The following is a 23,233-nucleotide window of genomic DNA, read 5'->3' as shown; positions in this document are numbered from 1 at the left end:
TGTTTTTTATTACGTAACTTACGCTGTGGAATGCGATTATCATTCATCCGTTTATGTTAATGTGTTTTTTTATTCATTAAATATTGTGTTAACGTATTAATGACACGCACTGCTTCTGAAACATTTAAATGTTTTGTCGGCAATATATTCAGTTCTTAAACTATTATAGTAGTCGTATCCTGTCCTCGGTCGCCGGTCGCCGGTAGATCTGTCACACCCTCGTAGCTCCACCCCCGGAATCAATCCGGATTAAGGTACGCGAGGAACCCCTATAGCCCGGGTCCGCTTATTGTATGAGCGATGACAGCTATTCAGTGGAAACATCTTTTTCATATTTAATTCTCTTTGATGATTTTTCTATTCGTATCCTCACTTGCGAGCCCTTCTTAAATTATAGTTGTCTTTCTTGACAAATATTATCGTTTCTTTACGTTCTTACTAAGTACTATACGCAATCCTTACAATACGTATCATGCAATAGGTACCACAAATCAGCCTTTATGAAATTTAATAAAGAAATAATCTAGAGTCCTACATCTTAAAAAAACATTCTTCGTTCGCAACTCAATAAACTTATAAGTCAAATATGAAATTACAAAATTAACACGAATTTAAAATCACGCAAAAAATTATTTCGTAATGAACGCAGCTTTATTTTTTATAGTTTATTGTACACCAAAACTACACATTAGACAATAAACATATTTTAAGATAATTACAGATTGTGAAGTGCAAAGAGCGGACTTATTGCTATTTAGCCATTTCTTCCAGACAACCCCTAAGTAAAGGGGGGTATAAATGAATGTCGAGACCAGGTAGGTAGTGTGATTATATAATAAACGTACATACAAATCTTTACATACTTATAATACATAACCTTATTTGAAACTAATAACTTTATTGTTAGGAAAACGTCTAAGCGTGTGTCTCATCGCGTCGCGTTCGCTCCGATCACGTTGAAGGAAGCCAGGCCGCGTCTTAAGTATCGAATGTTTGATTTCATTACCAGAATCCTATTATCACTGATACGTCTACGAGGAAGTATGAGTGCGTTACGACAGCGGTCCGACCACTTACACGCATAATCATATTAGTTATACCTCATTTATAGCCATCATACGCTTCTTAATAAATTAATAACATATATCTTTTAAAACTGATAGGGCTCGGTTAGCTGCGCCAGTCAGTCATATGGAACGCTTTTATATGTCACTCTACCACTCAGAGCCGCAGTAACTGTAAATGTTAACGTTCAGAATTACAATAAACATTTAGAAATAACTTTTAGATAAGGCGTTAGTAGACACAATTTACGATAATGAAGATGTCTGGAAGGAATCGTTTCGGAATATAGTTGTGTAGGCGGCGGGGACAGCGACACACACGGAGAGACGGATACTGTTGTTACGGACGACCAGGCGCGCCCGTAACAACAGTAACGGGGAGTCATGACAACACGTTTTTAAGATCAATCGTTGGAAATATTTTCGTACAAGTGAAAAAATGTATAACACCTTTGTACACGACAAGAATAGGATAAAAAAAACAAATTGAAATTGAATCATGCCACGTGCGAATCGTACACAAAGATTTCCGCAACTGTGACTACAAAGACTACACGATACATAGTACCTACATTTTTTTGAAATTTAGCAAAAAAAAATTACAGTCGTTTTTCTAGCACAAAAATCAAATTTAAATTTAACATAATTTTATTTTTAATAATAGTGGAACATAGATCAAGTAAAAAAAGGTAGATAACGCACCTAGAACAGAAAACTGAAGCCACTTTTTTAAAGATGTGTGAGTGAGTGAAGTGTTGACACCTTTTAAAAAAAGTCCCTAAAATTTTTATTAAACAATTAATTTAATATAGGTAAAATGGGTATGTGAAAATAAAAACCTGTTAATAGTTTTAAATAAATTTACTAAAAATAAAACAAAAAATCGGTAGAATAATAAAAAAATATATTCGTAAGATAATCGTATGAATGGACACTTCCTATCCCCTCTGTTTATCTCTTTTCAGTTTGCAGTCGGTTTTTTTTTAACTATTTTTCTTAAACCTAGAATCCTTTATGTTGTATAAGTTTTTTAAATTTTTGTCGCTTAGAACTCAGAGTCATCGTCATTGTTTGCATGTTACTAATATGATGTAGTCTTATGTTCAAATATTTTTCAATCACTAATCGTATTAAATTGACTTTATGCGCATGGCCAGCATAATCGTGGTCATTTTCTCAGTCTTACAGCCGCTACCCATTCACCTCTTATTAAAATATTCGTTGGAAACCTAAAACCATGAAATTTGATAGTAAAATATGGGTACCTAGTTTACTAAAAATTGTAAAAAGTTAAAACATAAAACAAACGAGTTAATAATTCATAAATATATTTTGATTTTTTTATTTTCAATTTATGTAACATAAAATAACACGAGAAAAAAAAAAACAATAACTATGTCTACTTTTTACTTAATTATTTTTCTGATTGCGTACAATTTACTTACCCACATTTTGGGGTATTGAAAAAAAGAACTACTGGCAACACTCCCGTGGTACGTCATTTCGTGACATTGAAATTTTAAGTTCCGAATAACCTCAATATTATTTTGGAATAACAATAAATTTAAAGTTTTATATGTACTTACGTGTGAAACAATATTCCTTCAGATTTTTTGTTTACTTTGGGATTGTTTTTGCACCATTTAATCACACAAGACGGCATTTTATAAGCAAAGTTACTGTATGAAGCCTCGTGACATACTAACGAAAATGAGCGTAGTTTGATGCATATGTGTGCGTGAGCGCGTGTATTTACTTGAAGGAGCCGAGTTTTGTGGCTTCACTAACAACAAAGGCCGCGCATTATCTACTTTTTTTTACTATATCTATGTAGTGGAATGAAATCGAATTCGCGATAGAAATTCAAAACAAGCTACGATATGAATACTAAATTGTAAACTATTTTTGGGTCGGTCTAATCGACATAATGATGAAAATTGAATAGCTATATTATTGGCTAGGAACTTATTTCAAATACATTGGTGATTAAAATTTGAGTTAGTTTTTTAACTTTTTAAGGTCTTATTTTAGTTAGCGTTTTAAATATTCCCATTGGCTATTGTAATGTTCCGATCAGCTGCTTGTTATTCCGCAGTTTATATGGTATGTCGGCGACATTAAGTTGGCGTTAATTGAACCGTCGCTAAAGTAAGCCCGGCCGTTAGCGCGAACATCGTAGGCTGTAGAGCAGGCTGTGTCAATGACGGGGATCGGCGATTAATCGCCACTCATTTAAACAAACTAGCGACCGCACCGAAGGCTCACGACCAGCGGTTAATAGCCCGATAAGAGCTTTGATCCTCCACCGTCTTATCTCCGTTATTTATGGTTGCGTTACGACAAAACATTAAACATGCATCTGCGATTACTGCTGTCTGATTTCTATTATTGTGGCTGAGCTCGTGATTAAACATTGGAATATATTGTTTTTAAAAGTTCAATGAACTTTAGTATAAAGATATCGTGGTTTAAAGGTCGAAAAAGTGACCATTTGAATAAAAGCATTTAAATTACTCATTTACTTTCTAACCGACATCCAAAAAAAGAAGGAGATTCATAATTCGAATGTATTTTTAACTGACTTGAAAAAAGGTTTTTAATTGGACTACATTTTTTTACGTATGGTTAGCTCAGAACTTTAGAGTGTGTGGACCAATTTTAATGATTCTTGTTTTAATCAAAAGCTGATGCTCGTCTTGTAGTGAAGTAGGAATATAATGATTACTTTTGAGTAATCTTTGATAACGCGTATTTACTTCACAATTTTTTCGTCTATACCCACGTTGTATTACTACAACGATGTAATTGTATTGTGTTTCATATACGAGCGCGAAGTATGTAAAAAAAAAACAATTTAAGTACTCTTTCGCGACATTAGCGACGGTGTCGTTGTCGGTGTTTCAAGTGCTCGTCGTAACTTTCACATAAGCGCATAATTATATTATCTTTAAAGTAGGCGCTAAACTGTTACGACACGTCGCGAGGTGTTACTTAAAATCGATCGATCTCGCATACCTTTCAGAGTATTCCGATCTTCTAGACTCGTTTTGTTGAACAGTAAAAGTAATTAATACTCCAGCCCTGATTTTCTTATATTAATTAAATAAACCGCGGCGCATTAACGCCTAATAAATAATAGCGAGTTTTTTTCTTTCTGGAACTTTCGGCCTTCGTTCATTAATTATTCGACGCTCATTTATTATAACACCAAATTAGTTATATTTACTTTACACAAGGCGTGTTGCTAATTGCTATTAGCATTAAAGTGTTTAGCTCTCGCCGTGTTTACTTCCTTTTTAACCGACTTCCAAAAAAGGAGGAGGTTCTCAATTCGACTGCATATGTATGTTACATCAGAACTTTTAACCGGGTGGACCGATTTCGACAATTTTTTTTTAATCGAAAGGTTGTGTGTGTCTATTGGTCCCATTTAAATTTATTTGAGATCTAACAACTACTTTTCGAGTTATATCTAATAATGCGTTTTTACTTGACGCCGTTTTCGTCGACCTACGTTGTATTATACCGCATGACTATCTACTGGATGTACCGATTTTGATAATTCTTTTTTTGTAGGAAGATATCCCTAGTTTGGTACCATGATAAGGAAACAAGGATCTAATATGGGATCCCAGAGAAATCGAGGGAAACTCTCGAAAATCCGCAATAACTTTTTACTGAGTGTACCGATTTTGATAATTTTTAATTAAATCGAAAGCTGATGTTTATCACGTGGTCACATTTAAATTTTATCGAGATCTGATAACTACTGAGTAATCTTTGATAACGCGTAGTTACTTGACTATTTTTTCGTCGATCTACGTTGTATTACTGGTCGATGTAATTGAAGTCGGTTTTTTTTTTCGTTTGCGAGCAAACACAATTATTTATTTAATGAAACAACTTTTTTCGGATTTTATCGCGGTTTATTATTAACTTTTGATTCCCGACGTTTCGACAATTATTTAGATAAAATTTAGATTTCCATTTACTAGGATTTTTTTTTTAAATATTAAACTAGTGGTAATTAAAATAAAAATATAATTTACTCCTGTCAGAACATTTGAATTGCCATTTATTATCAAAATAATACAGTTTATGGCCGAAGACGGGCAGCAGCGTCTCCGGTACGACAAAGCCAGTCCTGCGGTCACTAACCCGCCTGCCCAGCGTGGTAACTATGGGCAACACACACGAGGTCACGCCATTTTGGCGCAATTTATGGAGGTCTACGTCCAGCAGTGGACTGCGATAGGCTGCAGTGATGGGTGATGATCACAGTTAGAAAGTTACCAAAGATACAGATATAGACTGTTGTGAAAAACTGATAAGACTCTCGACAGTTGTTCTCCTTCAGTTCACATCACGCATCTTTCAGTCGGTAAAGACCTACAAATACAATTTTTTGCAGGGTTTTACTTCCACAAGCAAGCGCCGGAGCTCAGGAAGGAAACATTGACTTTACGAAATCTAAAACTCGTCACACGTTCTAGTTGTTTTTCCGTTTCGTTTTAATACAACGCTGGCCTCTATTTTGTTAACACTGTGGTGTACATACTATTATAGGAAGTATATTTTAACGGTAAATTGACTATTCAACACTAAAAGAATCGAACCAGTAGTTCTCGAGATAAGCGCGTTTAAACAAACAAACAAACAAACTCTTGCGCTTTATAATATTATTATTTGTCATCTTTGTATACAGGTTGATTGCATTTATGACACTATCTCACTTAGACGAAATCTTAAGCACAACAGAAAATAACTGACATTTGATCAGAATTATAAAAAAGAAAAAAAAAATCTAAAGTCTAAAGAGCATATAATCAGCCGCAGTGTACGGTATTCAAGCAGTACTAGAAAGCCCTTGAGTCTACGAGGCATGGGCTGTCCTGGATTCTCGAATTCTAGTTTGTCATATCGACTGTCGATATATCGATGTACTGAGGTGTATGTGGGACACGATGACGGTTCATATTCAAGCCCAATGAACAAGACCCATTTACCTACGTCGCGGGTAAGTCAGGGGGATGTATACTGTCTTCTGATTATATGTATATTGTATCTGTTTACTAATGCGTTAGAGGACGAACGAGACTTTGAGTCCTTCGATTGGAACGGATGACTTATCAATGTCAACAGTTAACATATCCCTCAACTTCGTTTCGCCGACGATATCGTCGTTTTTGCGGAGATGTTGGAGGGCCTTAAATGATTCCTTCCGTAAGTCGTATTTGGTACGAGTTATGTCGAGACTGATATCTGTCGATGGTGCCTATTCGAAATCGTACAAGATTATACTACCTAGCCTAATATAACGTCGATAAGGAAGCCGACCGAGGGATTTAGTTTGACTGGGCATCAATTGGTAAGTTTCTATTAATATCAATCAAAGGAACGCCCCTCCAATGCTACAGCATCCCTGCCTTCGCGCGGTAGTTTGCGATAAATGTAAAGAAGCCCAAACTGTCGTCATCGCGTAAAATTATACGTTTAAAGACTTTAAAGAGCTACAAGTTTATTCAACAGAGATCAAAAATTATAAATACATTTACATCGACTATCGTCGATGCCATTTGTGTCATATTTTTTATTTTATTTTAATTGCTAATAAACATTTATTCTCTATGAACCCATTTTTCAACCGGTGACAGTAGTAATTAAGTAGTGGTGCTAATGAGGCTTGCTAAATACTTTACATGATAGCTTAAACTTTTCGAAAGTAATTTCACCTAGATATATCTAGGATGTTTTAAATTTAAAAGGTGGTAGAACACTGGTACATTTTATAAAATGGTAAAATTGCACCCTGGTTCAAAGATTTGTTACGAGTATAACAGTAACTATATAATCGTAAGTTTTAATATTTTTATACTATAAAGGAAACTATATGGTTTTTACGTCAATAGGTGTTTTATATAATAAGAACTATGAAAGATGCTTCGTTTTTCTGATTCAGAGCTTACTCTTTAAATGCAAATATTGACAGATGTTACTTTAACAACGTAATAATACAAGTATAAAGATCTTTGCTTAGTCCTGTTCAAGCAACGCTTTAGGGCAGGCTACGTCAGACTTTGTGCCAAGATACGGCGCATACGATCACGAGTGGCTCGCGGGCTCCTCGCCGACACCCGCTCACCTTCGCGGCAACCTCGCGCACGACCACCTCTGAGTAGACTCATATCACATCACATGTTATTCATACTCGAAATATGCACGCAAGTGATCACTGTATCTTTACATTATACCAATTACTCATATACTGCCACATATGTTCACATTTCCAATAAGGAATTTTAACTTTTTAAATTATTTTTTGCACTTATGTCGCTTTCATATTACGTCTAACGTAAGTAATGGGAACATACAATGAATTGTTGTTGAGAGGCGACATTGATATCTTTTCTTCTATTAATTGTAAATAATTTGCTAAAAAATTGTCTGTTTGCTTACAATTCGTTATTAATTTAAAACTGTAATCTTTTTATCTGTTGGAATTTTGTGTATGTTTATAAGACTTAACTCAGCTTGTATATTGTATTGACCTTATTACCTGTCAACTCTATGTGCTCACTAACTAGTGTATAATAATTGCTGTATACACCTTAAAAGACAGATCATACTGTATTGTACCTATGTCTAGCTTTGTATCTCTATTTGCAATGTTTTTATGATGTGTCGATGGTGTGTCTATTAAATAAATAAATAAATAAAAACTGAGATATACAGTACTACAGCACACTAGTGATTGAATGTATATGTAAGGTGTTTACGTGTATCACCTAGAGTCGGACGGTTTAGGAAAACAATTCAGGAAGCGGAGGTCGAGATGTAGAGATAAAAGCCCACGCAGTAGTTCACTAATAGCAACTATTTTGTTCTACCGCAATTACCTATTGCAGAGCTGTTTCATTGTTATCTAAGCACCGATCGTTTCGTTTTACTGTATTTCTGAGATTGCTAGGAGTTTCGTTACTTCCACTAAATTAACATTTATGGCAATGTGGAGTACCTTCTTTCAATTTAAGGACTCGTCAGATTATTTATTAGTGATTGATGATCTTAGACGACGTTTAGCTTTAAACCAGACCGGTGTCTAATTTACCTCTATCGTACACATGATTTATAAAACAACATCCATAAAAAAATTAACAATTACAATATTAAATGTATAAGGCGTCCTCGTTACGCTATACAGAACAGTGATATTTTGAAAAGATATAGGGATACTATATAGGGCTTTACTCACAGAGTGTGCAGCGCGGGCAGCGCGGGTAGCGACGTGGTCGTCAGCTCGCTGATCTGGTTGCCCGCCAGGTTGCTGCGGACACGCGGACGTGCTTAGAGATTATTGTTTCCTAATTAACAAACTTAAATGATACTGTAGTTTATTATAAAGCATAAGTTATACTTGTACTTAAATGTAAAATGTGTCGTATGACGAAAGACAAAGTCATTGCGTTAGGAAGAAGTGTTAAGAAGAAAGTGGTAATGCTGATGCAAGCAGTTGATGCGTAGTAGTTTGGTTAGTAAAAACGTGTAAATCTGGCGACAGTACCTATTAATCGTGATTATTCAAATTACTCGAAAAGTACGAATTGACCCATTTCGTTGACATTTAGTGTATAATTTAGTTTCAAAGTGCTGAAATATTTAGTTATGGCAGTCCAGGAGGGCTCAGCGCGTGTTATTAATGTGGCGCGTGGGAGCGAGCGCGCCGCACGGCCCACGGGCCGCCGGCAGCGGGCTCGCAGCTAGCGCGCTCTTCCCATCGTTTCATTTACGCGGGTCTAGTTATATCTCAATACAAGGAACGCGCAACGAAAGTTCATTATTTCATTTCTATAGATCACTTAGCCTCATTGTTTTTTTTAAATTCCTTCATTAATTTTAGGGACTTTTGTCCTACATGGACACACCGGACATTGTAACTTTTACAAAATAATCGCAACAGCACAAAAAAACTTAAACCAAAATACCTCAATTACTAAAATCTAATTACATAAATTAACAAGGGATAATTTATAAAAATCAAAAATCATTCTAGCAATTATCAAAATCAAAAACAAAATAAAAAACAACTTTATTCAAATAGGCCCTCTGATTGGGTACTTTCGAATCGTCATTTTACAAATTAAAACTTTAAAAATAAATTATTATTTTTGTAAAAGTAAAACCACCGATTCGAAATGTAGATTCTTCAGAGAAGAATCGGCAAGAAACTCTGCAGTTACTCTTTCAAAAAATAATATAGGTATAAACTGTGTATAAAAATTAGTAACATGTTGCATAAAATACAGCGTCACTAAGTCCACACATCTTTATCAACTATGTAATCCTACACCGAATAATAAGCTTTATCTATTATTATTTTTTTAATAAAAACTTTAAATTTATGTTGAGACAATTCCAAAATTGTTTGTGGGATTTTATTACGAGTATACATGCGAACACCATAACCCAGAAAGGAGACGTTTACTTTGCGCAGTAGGAAACTTGGAGTTACAATTTTGTTATTCCTTCTCGTGTTTACAATGCGATTATTACTATTTCAAAACAATGAATATTCTGGTGAATATACATATTATTGTTATAAATATACTGCGACGCAATTGTTAATATGTCTACCGTTTGGAAAACACCCCGTAGGGAGACTCGAGCTCCAAAATCGTAAATGCCGCTAATAGCCCTTTTTTGCAAGATAAATACAGTCTCAATATCTGCAGCATTACACAGTAACAGGCCGTAAGACATAATACTATGGAAATAGCTAAAATATATTAAGCGTGCAGTTGCAACGTCGGTCAGTTGTCGTACTTTTCTAACTGCGAATACTGCGGAGCTGAGTCTACCATTCAAGGATGACAAATGGGAATTCCACTGAAGTTTTGAGTCCAAATGTATCCCTATCAAAACTGTGGTATCATTGACAATAAGCCTCTCGTTATTTATTGAAAAATTATAATTGTTAATATACTTATTATAGAATTGCTTGTATCACAACATAAATCAATATCGTCAGCTATTAAGCCGCCCGGCGGCGTGCAGGCACGTGGAGCGGGTACTCACAGCGCCTGCAGCCGCGCGGCGTGCTGCAGCGCGGCGGCGGGCACGGCGCGCAGCTGGTTGCGCGCGAGATGCAGCACGCGCACGCCGCGCGCGCCCTCCAGCGCACCCGCCTCCAGCTCGACCAGCTCGTTGTCCTCCGCCGACCTGCGGACGTGCTTGCCTTACACACAGAAGCTACGACACTCATGAACCGACATCGGACGGTCGACAATTGGAAACATAACGGGAAAGCTTACGTACTTCAAGTCAAATTATAAGAGATAAATTTCTAACTCACTGTTTGAGAAACTAAGAATAATTGTGTTTGATGGCAAAGAAAAAAACCGACTTCAATTACATCGACAAGTAATACAATGTAAGTAGATAAAAAAATAGTCAAGTTATACGCATTATCAAAGTTGTTATCAGATCTCGATGAAATTTAAATGCTACCACATGATAAAAATCGGCTTTCGGTTAAATTAAAAATCATCAAAATTGGTACACCCAGTAAAAAGTTATGCGGATTTTCGAGGGTTTCCAAAAAAAGAATTATCAAAATCAGAAAAAAAAAATTAAAAAAACGGTCGAATTGAGTAGCCTCCTCCTTTTTTGAAGTCGGTTAATAAATTAGGTTTGTCGTAAACAAAACATATATTAAAATAACGTATTTCAATAAACAAAATAAAGACAGTAAACATAAGTACATAAACCTAGAAAAGTCGGAAATAGGCGAAACCCACCGCTTTGGGTGTACTTTGGAGCCACATGTATGATGTTTCTAGGCATATGTTTTACATTACACGTTCTCCTTCTGTACATCATTTACAAATGTATAATTGTATGAAGCTAGTCCTAGTTTCTTATTGATTAATATTTGGTAAATTATCTAGTGAATGCAAATGTTTCTTAACTGCAGCTGTTTTCGTTTTCTTCTTCCTTCGTTACATAACATTTTCTTTATTACAGACATTTTTAGTTTGCGTCAAATAAAAATAGTTTTTTTTTTATTTAAATAAGATTATTAAGTCAGCCGTCAGTCAGGTAAATCGCTCGAAGGAAACAAGAAATAGACTATCGTATTATCATTTGTCAATTTAACAAAAAATAAAAATAGGTAAAAAACTTTTTAAGTTAAACGGTTTTATGTTAAACATACATTGCAATGTTTAAGATAAATGTACTAAAAACCAAAAAATAATAAAATAGATACAGTCGTGGGAATTATAAACATATGCATAGACTAGACTAAAATAAAACCGTGGGGCACGTCAATTGTCTACAAATTATCTACTTAATGTGCGATAGAAGAATCGTTTAATTCGTCGTTAAAATAGGCAGTTGGCCCGCAGACGGTGAGGAAATTACTTACTATTTTCTTGCTCATGGAAATTCCAATAGTTATACACTCCATGTAAATAAAAGAGATGTTTCAACTAGTTTATCGTTGGACATTCACACTGCTGGCTGGCGAGGAATCGTTTCACTGCTCGTAGTTTGTCTTTAATCGACAAAACATATGTTAAAAGTACTACTCGCTCACCACTATGAAACCCTAAAACTCGCTTATAATCGAGCTTGCTAGCTTGTTTCCACATTCTAGCCCTACTTATCACACGTCCATCGTTGTCGGTTGAACAACTGCCTAATTATAGTGTAACATTACAAAACAAACATTTTAATCAACGATTGTAGACAATTGACGTGCCCCACGGTTTTATTTTAGTCTAGTCTATGCATATGTTTATAATTCCCACGACTGTATCTATTTTATTATTTTTTGGTTTTTAGTACATTTATCTTAAACATTGCAATGTATGTTTAACATAAAACCGTTTAACTTAAAAAGTTTTTTTACCTATTTTTATTTTCTAGTTTTTAGTTTTTATTTCGCATTCTGTTTAATTCATTTAGTGCTTCATTATTGCAAGGCCCATCTTAAATATTGAGGTTGTATAGTGCACTGTATTCTTCTTGTCAAGCTCTTTTATTTGATACCCATATTGGTGGGATTGATAAAAAATTGTTATCAGACATTTGGTAGCGGCGGCCAGCTTAGATTTCAATTTTGCATAGTAAATTGTATTCTACTTGTTGAGACCTTTCATTTGATACCCATGTTGATGGGATTGATAAAACCTAAGTTATCCGCCATTTTGTAGAGGCCGCCATCTTGGATTTTAATTTTATATAGTACATTGATTAAACTGGTTGAGCACTTTCATTTGATACCCATATTGATGGGATCGATAAAACCTACGTTATCCGCCATTTTGTAGCGGCCGCCATCTTGTATTTCAATTTTTTATAGTATATTGTATTCTGCTTGTTGAGCCCTTTCATTTGATACCCATATTGATGGGATTGATAAAACCTACGTTATCCGCCATTGTATTGTCACCAAAATCCAAAGTGTATACAAAATTTCAGATTAATCGGTTGACAGGAAGAGGGTAAAATTTGAATTACTAAATTTGACCCAAGAATAATAAAAAATAAAACAAACGGGGTGAGCTAAATAAAACCGTTTAAAAAAATGTTTAAATTTTCGATACAGAAATTTAAAGAGAATTTTAATTGATGTACTCATTAGATTTAGAAGAAAAAAAAATTGCTATAATATTTCTGTAAGTACATTTTTAATTTTACGCAAAATCCACCAATTTTTAAAACTTAGTTTTTTTGTAAGAATAAACTTATTGTTGATAACAATTATAGAACTAATTAGGAAATAATAAAATAGTTTTATCAGTTCGTAAATTATGAGGAAATCAACGAAAGACTCTTTGAGTACAAAAGCTCAGTGAGTAGGAAACACGTGACTTTCAAAATTCACCTCGTGCGTTGGTTGAGGAAAATTCGCGAGAAAAATTGCACCTTTCTACAGTCCTTCTCTGAAATATCTCCTCGCGGATTTGACTTACAACGCTTCTCACTTATCAAGTAGAGAGTATTCCCAGCGGTGCAGGGGGGCGTTTGGGCGTTATACAGAGAGTTATAGTACTCTTAGAAGTGTCGTGAAGTTACTGACTCCAGTAGGGAAACAGTTTGAGGTTGGTATTAATATGTTAGTCTACATTCTGAATCGGAAGCAGCTTCACATTAAACATTATAAATAGTTTATTAAAGGCTATAGATTTAAATTATAAATGATGGTTCAAAAGTGCTTTCGAAGCCTACATGAACAGAGTTTTTTTTCGATTAATTATGTAGTTATGAAATATTTATGCAGATTATAATATTCTTTTGACAAATATTTCCTCTCATACGATCACACGCGGCCATCAATTACACGGCATATTGTTGTGTTGTACACATCTGTTTAAGACACGCGAGGGAGGCGCCGCGCGCCCGCCACCCGTCGCCGTCGACGACGCGAGTAGCGACATTAATCACGTTTAACGTAACAACGGCGGTGCGCCAGTACAGCACCTTCGGGGCTACAGTTTTGCGAGGCATCTTGGAGTGATCCTCACGCTGCTTACATAACTCACAGTACCTACTTGGAATTAATTTGGCAGACCTTGAGCTCATCAACGCCGCGTGTCCGGCGACCTCACCGCTGTCATCGGAATTGCATCCACGTCGCGCTTGCGAAATGTTGGCGTGTGTGCGAAAGCTCCGCGCGGAGACTTCGCACGCACACAGCGCCACGGGCAGATACCGAGCTATCGGTAGTGAGTAGTGTTTGTAGGCGAGTGAAGCCTCGCGCGGCCCCGCGTCGTCATCTCATTTGCATTCGCGCGCGACCCTCGCCGGAGGTCGCCGCTTCTCGCCCTCTGCTCACTACCGCGTGCATTTGTTTCGTATTACTTCATAAATACTTGTTACTGTATCTGACGTCGATAAACAATAATCTTGGCCTCCGACACTACTGGTCTTTACTACTGCGTAGGTTTAATTTGTTATCACATTGTTCATACTTAGGTATAGTTCACACGTTGTATACTACGAACTAGATAAAAGTACATTTTCCATTAATTATTTACTATATAACAATTTTTTTTGTGATAAATTCTGATGTTTACTTTTTAATCTAATTTAAATTTAGATAATTTAATTTATTCAAAATAAATGAAAGTGTTTTTTTAAATAATTTGAATTAAATACAGTGTGTTAAGTCAGTTCTACGGGAAGCTTCGTCCTGCTCGCAGTGCAGCCTGTTACAATAAGTCATCACATAATTTAGTAGTTATTATCTCTTGTACTGCATTAGATAGAAAATTGGACATTGAACAGGATTAAAGTGACGCACGTGCGTCGCGAGCGATATCAATCTTATCGTGTCGTCGAGGTTTAGTTCGCGGTCTTCGATGAGTTCTAAGAATGTTATTTATTAATGAGGCTAAATAATATTGTCCCCAAAATTTGTTTCTTGTTGTTTACCTTCCTTGTTTTCGATATAAATATTGTAAACATGTAAAAATGGCTCCGAAAATAAAGCACTCGGGTCTTAATCCGCGTATTTTGGAGGTGGGTTAAGCTCTGTATAAGCTCCGAGGGAATTAGGCATCTCACGAAGTGGGCTAATTATGAGCTTTTACTATCGGTACTTACTTTATTTACAGAAACGGGAAGGTATTTTTGGGAAATTACATTTAGAAAACAAAATAGGCTCGCAATTTAAAAAAAATGTACATCATATAACATTTTTTGCAACTAACTAACATTGATATTAATTTATCTATTTAATCAATAGGGATGGCACACAGCGCAGAAAAAGTAGAAACAAGAATGAAATATAATCATTAGGGCCAATAACGACCACATATCCGTTAAAAATCATGATAATGTAATTAATTAATTAATTATGATAATGTAATTATAAAATTAATCATTTATTTATATAATATTTTTTATTATTATTAAATCATGATAATGTAATTGATAACGAATTATTCATGAAATGTATTTGAATGCACTGAGGGCCTGAAATATATACGGATGCAGGTCCCGATAGCTGCTACTGGCTGCAGCGCCGGCAGCTGAAATATGTATGTATGTATGTAAGAACGATTGTTTCTACTGTCGTCCGCCGAGCTCACGTAACCCTATAATAACACGGCATCCATGCAGTAAACAAAAAGAATATAAATGATCGAAAAAAAAAACGAGTGTACTTTATACCACACGACTGAAGTAAAACTTATTTAGCAATAGGGCTGCACTGTGTTTTAGATATACGAAACGTAACTGGCTATGAGAGAAAGAAAATGTGTGCTCGCTCCTCTATCTCTTGCTTCTTTCGCCTCGCCCGATCACACTTTTCGTAACGCTCTTGTCACGCATTCACCAGCTTACTCCTCAAGTCAAGCGTATGTAACGTAAACATATGCGTTACATGTTATACATGTACACACAATGATTTGATAAGAACATTATATTATAATTTAAGTGTCGAGATCGATCGGGAATGAACTGTAAAGAATTTGAAGCTTGAACAGTGTCTCGTGAACAGCCTGTGCCGGTCGATGTGACGAGACAGAGCGTGTAGCTGTGTGTGCCGACTGCAGCGGGCGTTACATAATTGAATAAAAAAACAATGTTTAACACTCAACAAACGTTTGAATTAAATAACAAACATTCTAAATATTCAGACAAAGCACGTACATCTATAGGTTTTAAAAATAAAGCTGCGACTAAGCCCGTGAAGCGAACAAAGTGGCCACAATTACGGCGGCCGCGGCTGACTGGCTCTCTAAAGCAGAGCCAGATGATTTATGACTGGTATTATTTGCTTAAAACAAATTTCGCAATACGTTTAATCCTACATACGGTTTACGAAGGTAAGCCTACGTGGCTTACAGAATACATTAATATTAGTAAAATCTGAACCTGCTCCCAGACTTATCAACGTTCCAAAAAAATAACATGTAAGTATAAAACTGTTCCCACGTTATCTCAGTAGTCAGCTGTGGAGAATGTCCTCGTGGCTGTTTTTTGTAGTTGTTAGCTGCGGGCGACATCCGTCAACCGCGAGCTCGGACCAGCTTTCACAATTAATCTATTCTCCGACGCGCCCCGCCATCGCACACTCGTATTGAACCACTGAGTCGTTGTTCCGTCGCAACCTGCCGCTCGAGGTAGCCGTCCATTGATGCTGAGAGACACTTCGTGATGTAGTTATATTCAGATGTTAAAAGTAGAGGTTAATAAATAATTCAATAGGATTTTGTTCGACAACATTAAAATAGGTTATATGTTAAAGCTACTTATATAATTGTGTTTGCTGGCAAACGAAAAAAAAACCGCCTTCAATTACATCAACAAGTAATACAACGTAGGTCGACGAAAAAATTGTCAAGAAAATACGCATTATCAAAGATTACTCAAAAAGTTTTGATCAGATTTCGATGAAATTTAAATGTGATTACATGATAAACAACGGCTTTCGATTAAATTAAAAATCATCAAAATCGGTACACCCACTAAAAAGTTATGCGGACTTTCGAGGGCTTGCCTTGATTTTTCTGAGATCTCATCGTCAGATGATTTTCTTATTATTGTACCACACTTATGATATCTCCTTTCAAAAAAAAAAAGAATTATCAAAATCGGTTCATAAACGACGAAGTTATCCCCGAACATACATAAAAATATATAACGGTCGAATTGAGTAACCTCCTCCTTTTTTTGAAGTCGGTAAAGAGTATATTAATGTCGAACTTTTTCATACTGAACATTTTATGACATGGTGCACTTATACTCATTTAATATAGATACAATTGACAAGTATAGTAGCAATGAAGCAAACGATTTGTATTGCTAATCAAAAGGTTGTCACATTTCAATTTGTGATCTTGCTCTTCTGTAAAGGTTTATTTAGGTATGTCGGAGCATCGATAGTTGAAAGGACGCGGCAGTGACGTCTCCGCACGTTTTATTTTGATTCAAGAATTAATATAATAGGAAGGAATGAAACGGGCAAAAGGTGATGTTTCGTAATCTGGCGCTCGGTGTGCGCGGGGCCTTGAGTCTATTCACGAACTCTTGAGGATTCGTGAAGAATTTTAAAATCGAATGATATCGAAAATAAACCCCTTAGTCGTTATGTATGTAAGCGAATTGTTCTTCGACGAATATTCAATATTAATATGTGTATCGCTAATGCGACGGTAAACAGCGCGCCATGTTTGTCATCACTCCGCAGCTCTGTTCGCCAACAGCGTCGGAGATTTAATACTTTGTTTGTCGTTTTTGCGAGCTTCTATTTTGTTTGCCGTCAGCGGTGAGCGGCCGCTTGGTTAATTAATTGTGTGCATTGATTTATAGAGGACCAAATCACGGCATCGCGGCGCCGACACACAACTACATACTTTCAAAATATATCGCGTCGGTCTCGGCCGAGTATGTGTGTACGGAGGTGGTCATGTGTAGGTACGTAGGGACGCGAGTTAACGACCTCTGCTGAGTGACGGAGGTCGGGTAATTTTTCCGACCCGCGAGTCTGAATCGGGGTGCGAGCTCGAACATAGCGCGGACCGTTCCCCATTCCGACCAGCGGAGAGGTACCTTGTGAACAGCTTTCTGAGGAAACACGTACAATGTGCTAAGGATGAAAAGTTTCATGGGGTCACTTTGGTAAAATTATTTCTACATTTAGAAATCATGACTTATACAAATCGTTGCTTTGAGCTATGATTGTTATTTTTATACATTATATCAATAGCCTAATAATATAATAACTCGTACAAGACGCGGTCTGATTTATTGCATTCTCTGTAGAGTTTTTTCATTAAAATGTATTGCAAAGTCATCAACACTCCGTTGCGAGATAAAATATGAATATCATTAATCACATTTTCTTTAATAAATCTGTCCTATCGTTACGTCGGCAGATTCCTTGCTGGTTCATTTAGTTTATACAAATGCTAGCAGGAGAACAACGCACTCGGCCGGCTGCGAGGAGCGTTCACCTCGCCGGCCCGACGTTCGATCACGTCAAAATAATTTCTGATCGCTTTAAATTCCGTCTGACAGGAACAATAGGCCGCAGAGATCAGTATATTTTTGATTCCAGCTGATTGCTTTCATTCGTCGCCTTCGTTTCGGAATTCAGACGCTCGCCTCCGCCTCCGCTCTCGATACATTAGCCATTCAAATGAGCAATCGATAGACACTTATTGTAAGGAGATGTTATTATCCTGTTTCGAGAGCGAAATGTGACGGCTCTGTTTGATAGAGCGGAGCTAATTTGAATGATATTAGAGGCATACGCGTCGAGCGGCGGAGTGACGGCGCAATATCGGGGTTTTATATTGCTGAAAAAACTGTCCGAGCGCGGCCTACATGAATAATTTATAATCGATCCATCAGAGTAAGTAATATTTGATGCGGAATGAGAAAAACGAAGGTCACTGGCACCGCATCTGTTTTGTAGGTCTAATGTCGCTCTCTGCAAGTACTAATTGTAAGAAGAGTCTCTCCGGCGTCAGGGCCGGCTTCAAGTCGACACACAGCTGTTCGTTTAGTTCTCAGTCAGGGCAGTGCAGTACTCACAGGTAGTGCAGGCGCGGAAGACGCAGCGGCGGCAGGAGCGCCAGGCCGCAGCGGTCGAGCCACAGCCGCGCCAGCACGGTGCTCGACAGCGCGCCCTCCGACACGTGCTGCAGGCGGTTGGCGGACAGGTTCCTGCGCACAAACGTTACGTGTTTGTTTCATACGCGAAACAATATTAGTGTACTATCACGTTATTTACTTTATTATTAGAATTACTAACAGAAATTCTGACAACAATTATACAAAAAAAAAAAATAATAATTTACATAATACATTTAAAAAAAAACTTTAAGTGTATTTCGTTCTTAAAGATATATCACAACATACAATTAGTAAATAATAAATGTAAAAAAAAAATATGGAAATTAAAAACTGACCAATGTAAATGGATAAATTCAAATGATAATTTTTTTAAAAGCATTATTAAATATAAATAATTAGTTTTATTAATAAGCATCACCAACATTATAAAAATGAAAAAAAAAAAATAATTAAAATGTATACCCATACATAACCAAAATTAGTGCAAGTATACTACAGCTACAGATCACATACGATGGAGTTAGTTGGCTGATGCATTATTGTGCTGGTTCTAAGACTTTCGGGCTCAAACAAACAGTTTCAACTTTTGTTTTATTTACTCCGAGTATATTAAGTTATCAAAATCTTACTCTTCTGTATCAACACAAACAATAAAACTGTAAAAGACCGGCGCTCGACTTGAGAGATGTTTCAGAAAAACAAAACAAATCTTAACGAACCCTGATACTGTGGTTCCATTTCAGAGTAAGGAAATAATTAGCTTAGACAATTTGAGGCTAACAATTAGTCTGTCAGTAATTAAGTTTAATGTTTGTACAGACTTATTCAATGCATTTGTCTCTATTTCGACACCAGCAATTTATACTAAGTTAACTTTTAAAAATGAACTTTACAATAGAGACTTATAAAAGGGAAAAACGTGATACCTTTTGTATTAATTAAGAAACTTATTTGAAATTTGGTATCTTTAATAGTTAATTTATTCATTGCAATTTCACAATTTTTTTTTATTACATATAAAAACACATTTTATCAAGTTCGCATTAAAAAACAAACTTATCGAAAAATCGAATTGGCGTAGTATAAATTGTTGGTGTCGATTTGTCACACGTTCACATGTTTCATCTTCATGCGCATCTTAGTATAATTATTATACAATGTTATTGACGGAGACTTATTTTAATAAAACTCAGAATGACAGTCTATATATAGCATCCTATCGACATAATGATTCTAAGAATTGACTTCTGTTTTCAGATGAAGTCTAGGTACTATAACTATCTAGCTTTTTCACAGACTTTAAACGATAGTAAGAAAATAATGAAATCGGGTTTCTTCTCTGGAACTGAATTGTGGATGAGCGATATCTTTCCTTTGTCGTAATACACATAGACGATGGGATCTAGAATAGGTAACACAATCAATTAATTTCAACGCGAACGGACGTGCGACCTAATTCTATATTCATGTTAGTTGTGACATTTTTAGGCATAGGTATTGTTATGAACCAAATGTAGCAACACTAAACTATTATATTATCTATGACAGTTAGTATAGTTTACGAAATGGTTTTTATCTATGAGCTGTCATTCGTCACCTTTTGAATTTAAAATTTGCATCGTTTTTTCCGGTCTCCGTATAAAAGTTACGCTTTTGTTTGTACTTGTTCGTTCTCGCGAAAAATTATCGCCTTTTGTTGATCGAACCATCCTTTGTTGTTTGAAGTAATTTAATTGTTAATAGCAAATTGTATTCCTTGTATTCCTTGTTGAATTATTGTGAAAAACGTGAGTGAACTACGCCGAACAACGGCCATTTTGATTGTTGGTTCCTGCTTCAGCCCGCCACTTCAGTTAAGTATAATTGATTAGCATTAGACGTAATGATTGGCCAATTATAGTTTGATGTTAATTAAGTTATACCTGGCGAGGCTTCACCGAACAGTATTCAGTGAAACTAAGGTAGGATTTTTATTTAAGACATTGAGTGTTAGCTCTGCGTACTGCAGACAATTGTTCGTCCCGTTCGTACCTGAGATCACGCTTCCACTCGTTTTCAATATACTCCAGGTCGGACGTAACAAGTTTTGGTAGCAGAGCGTGGTTAACTTATTGTTGCTCAGTTTATTATATTGTATGAATAAGTTAGGTCACAATTTGTTTAATTCTTTCTTTATTAAAATATTATATTTAGATACTTAAGGTCTAATATTTTGATTTGAGTTAATAACAGCTGTTGTCTTATGCTTTATTGAAGGTTAATTTCTTATAAATACTCTTGTTTGTTAGTATAAGATTAGAAATAGCTGTTTAAATGGGTATTTATCAGTAAATTCATTAATTTGTTGAGTAAATTGTGTTATTGCTTTGAATCTAGTTTGTTGAAATATTAGATTAAAAAACTTAGTTTTAATTTTTTCTTGTATTATTACTGAAGTTATTTAAGATTTGATACTTGATTTCAATTCAGTGATAGCAGTTGTTTCATTGGAATTAATTTGATTATTGTTTGTTGTTACTGTTGTTATATCTGTGCCTTTGAAGATGACTTCGACCGCGGTCACCATGGTCCGTGAATCTTGTTCAGGAATCACAGCTCAACTGAGATGGTTCAGTTCAGCGGTCGCCTTGGTGAATAGGGAAGACCGCACGGAGGCCTTAATAGACAGGTACGAGAAATGCCCGGCTCGACTTGAACAGGTCGAGACTCTGTACCAGCGCCTCCTTCTGCACCTTGACGATGTGCCAATGGAGTCGCTTCCGAAGGAGCGACGGGAGCAAGTCCACGAGGACTACGTCCAAATTTTGGGCCTCGCCGATGAAATCTCCCAACGCGCCCGGGAGATCTTAGCCTCGCGCGCCGGAGTACCGCCTACAAGGGCCTCTTTGAAGACTCCCGTGGGCCTTTTGACCCGACTGCCTAACCTGGATCTCCCCCGTTTCGAAGGTCGACTCGACGCGTGGATGGGTTTCATCGGCCTGTTCGAAAGCCTTGTGGACTCTAGGGAGGATTTGAGCCTGTCCCAAAAGCTGGCCTACCTGCTCTCAGTGCTGGATGGAGAGGCAAGAGAATTGGTGCAGCACCTCCCGATTTGTGAAGGGAGCTATGCGGTCGCGCGGTCATTACTCACCAAGCGCTACCAAAACCAGCGCTGTCTGGCCGATGCTCATATCGACCAGATAATGGACATTCCTGTCGTGAGTAATACCGCCCAGTTGAGGACCAAGATGCTTAACCCCCTCGTTGCAGCTACCAATGCTCTTAGCCGCTTGGGCCTGCCGGTTGACCAGTCGTCATACTGGTTGGTGCGTATTATGCTCAAGCGGTTGCCGGTGTCCCTGAGAGCACGTTTTGAACAGGCGCACACTAGGGATGAGGCATCTCCTCTCCCTAGTTATGAGCAATTGTTGGCGTTCCTGGAGAATGAGTGTCGCATGGGCGACGTTATGGATGCGCCGGTGGGACTATCAAGCTCCGGACCCACCAACAAACGGCGCACTGCTCAAATGGCGCCAAAGGGAAGGGCGTCCCCCCGCTTTGCAGTCGCGCAGGCTGCGCGACCGGTCTGCCGGTTCTGTAAGTCCCGGGGGCACCGAACGATGCAGTGCCCGGACTTTGTAGCGTTGCATGTGGCCTCTCGTAGGCGGATTGCTAAGGCCCGAGGCTGGTGTTTCTCCTGCCTGGGGGACCACTTTCAGCGCGCTTGCCCCGACATGCACCCGTGTCCTGTTTGTGGAGGGCAACATTTAAAGGTGCTGTGCGCCAACGCAAATGGCCGCCGCGACCACCCGGGGTCGCCTTCGGGCGGGTATGAGAGCGGACACCGGGCTCAGTCCCGCAATTTGGAGTCCGGCTCACCTCCCCCCCGCCACGCAGATTGTGCTGCTGTGGATCGCCGACATGATTCGGCGCGCAGCCCCACGGGCGGGTATGGAAGGGGGCCTCGGGTTCAATCCCGCACCTTTGTGCCCCGTTCGCCCTCACCGCACCCTCGTGACCTATCACGGTCACCTCCAGTCATTTACCACGATTACCGTGACGCACGTCCGGTACGATTGCCGTCCCCCCCTCTGGCGGAGCGTCCCCGTTTGGAGCCGCGCAACCCTCAGTACGGACGCTCCCGGCGCTACGAACCGTCGACTATGGCTCGTGGCAGTCGCCATCGAGAGGAGGGCGAGTTTAAACCACTCCCTCGTTTTGACGTGCCGTCCCGGGACAGCGGCGATAGATCGCCGCCACGCCAACATTAGGATGTTGGCGTCTGCCCCCGCTATGCACCACCCCCTTTTGAGACCGTCCTCTTGCCCACGGCCTATGTCCGGGTCTGGGGACGGACGGGCGCCTCGGTTGTAGTCCGAGCAATATTGGACACAGGCTCACAAGGGTGCATAGCCTCGTCTTGGTTGGTGGGGCAGACTGGCCTGAATATTAAAAGGTATTCAGATGTAATAAGAGGTGTCGGGAACGCCCCTGTAACCACGGTTGAGGGCCACGTTTCGTTTGAGTTCTCGCCTTCAAATTCTCCACGCCCGACGCTGAGATCGTCGGCCATTGTGATGGAGAACATCTTGGGCAGT

General features: G+C 37.9%; 1 protein-coding gene across 1 annotated transcript in view; it reads right to left on the bottom strand.

The window, feature by feature from the left end:
• LOC123662677 (lutropin-choriogonadotropic hormone receptor) overlaps nt 1-23,233 on the bottom strand; it is a 71,272-nt gene that overhangs the window by 27,623 nt on the left and 20,416 nt on the right. Inside the window, exons 3-5 of the mRNA XM_045597482.1 lie at nt 18,615-18,746; nt 10,137-10,280; nt 8,317-8,388 (exon numbers count right to left, since the gene is read on the bottom strand). Of these exons, the coding sequence (XP_045453438.1) occupies nt 8,317-8,388; nt 10,137-10,280; nt 18,615-18,746 (348 nt within the window). The remainder of the gene's footprint in view (nt 1-8,316; nt 8,389-10,136; nt 10,281-18,614; nt 18,747-23,233) is intronic.

This window comes from Melitaea cinxia, chromosome 19 (genome assembly GCF_905220565.1).
Source record: "Melitaea cinxia chromosome 19, ilMelCinx1.1, whole genome shotgun sequence".
In the NCBI taxonomy this organism is placed as follows: Eukaryota; Metazoa; Arthropoda; class Insecta; order Lepidoptera; family Nymphalidae; genus Melitaea; species Melitaea cinxia.
The sequence above is the reverse complement of the archived record's forward strand: the minus strand, read 5'-3'. Positions and strand labels throughout refer to the sequence as shown.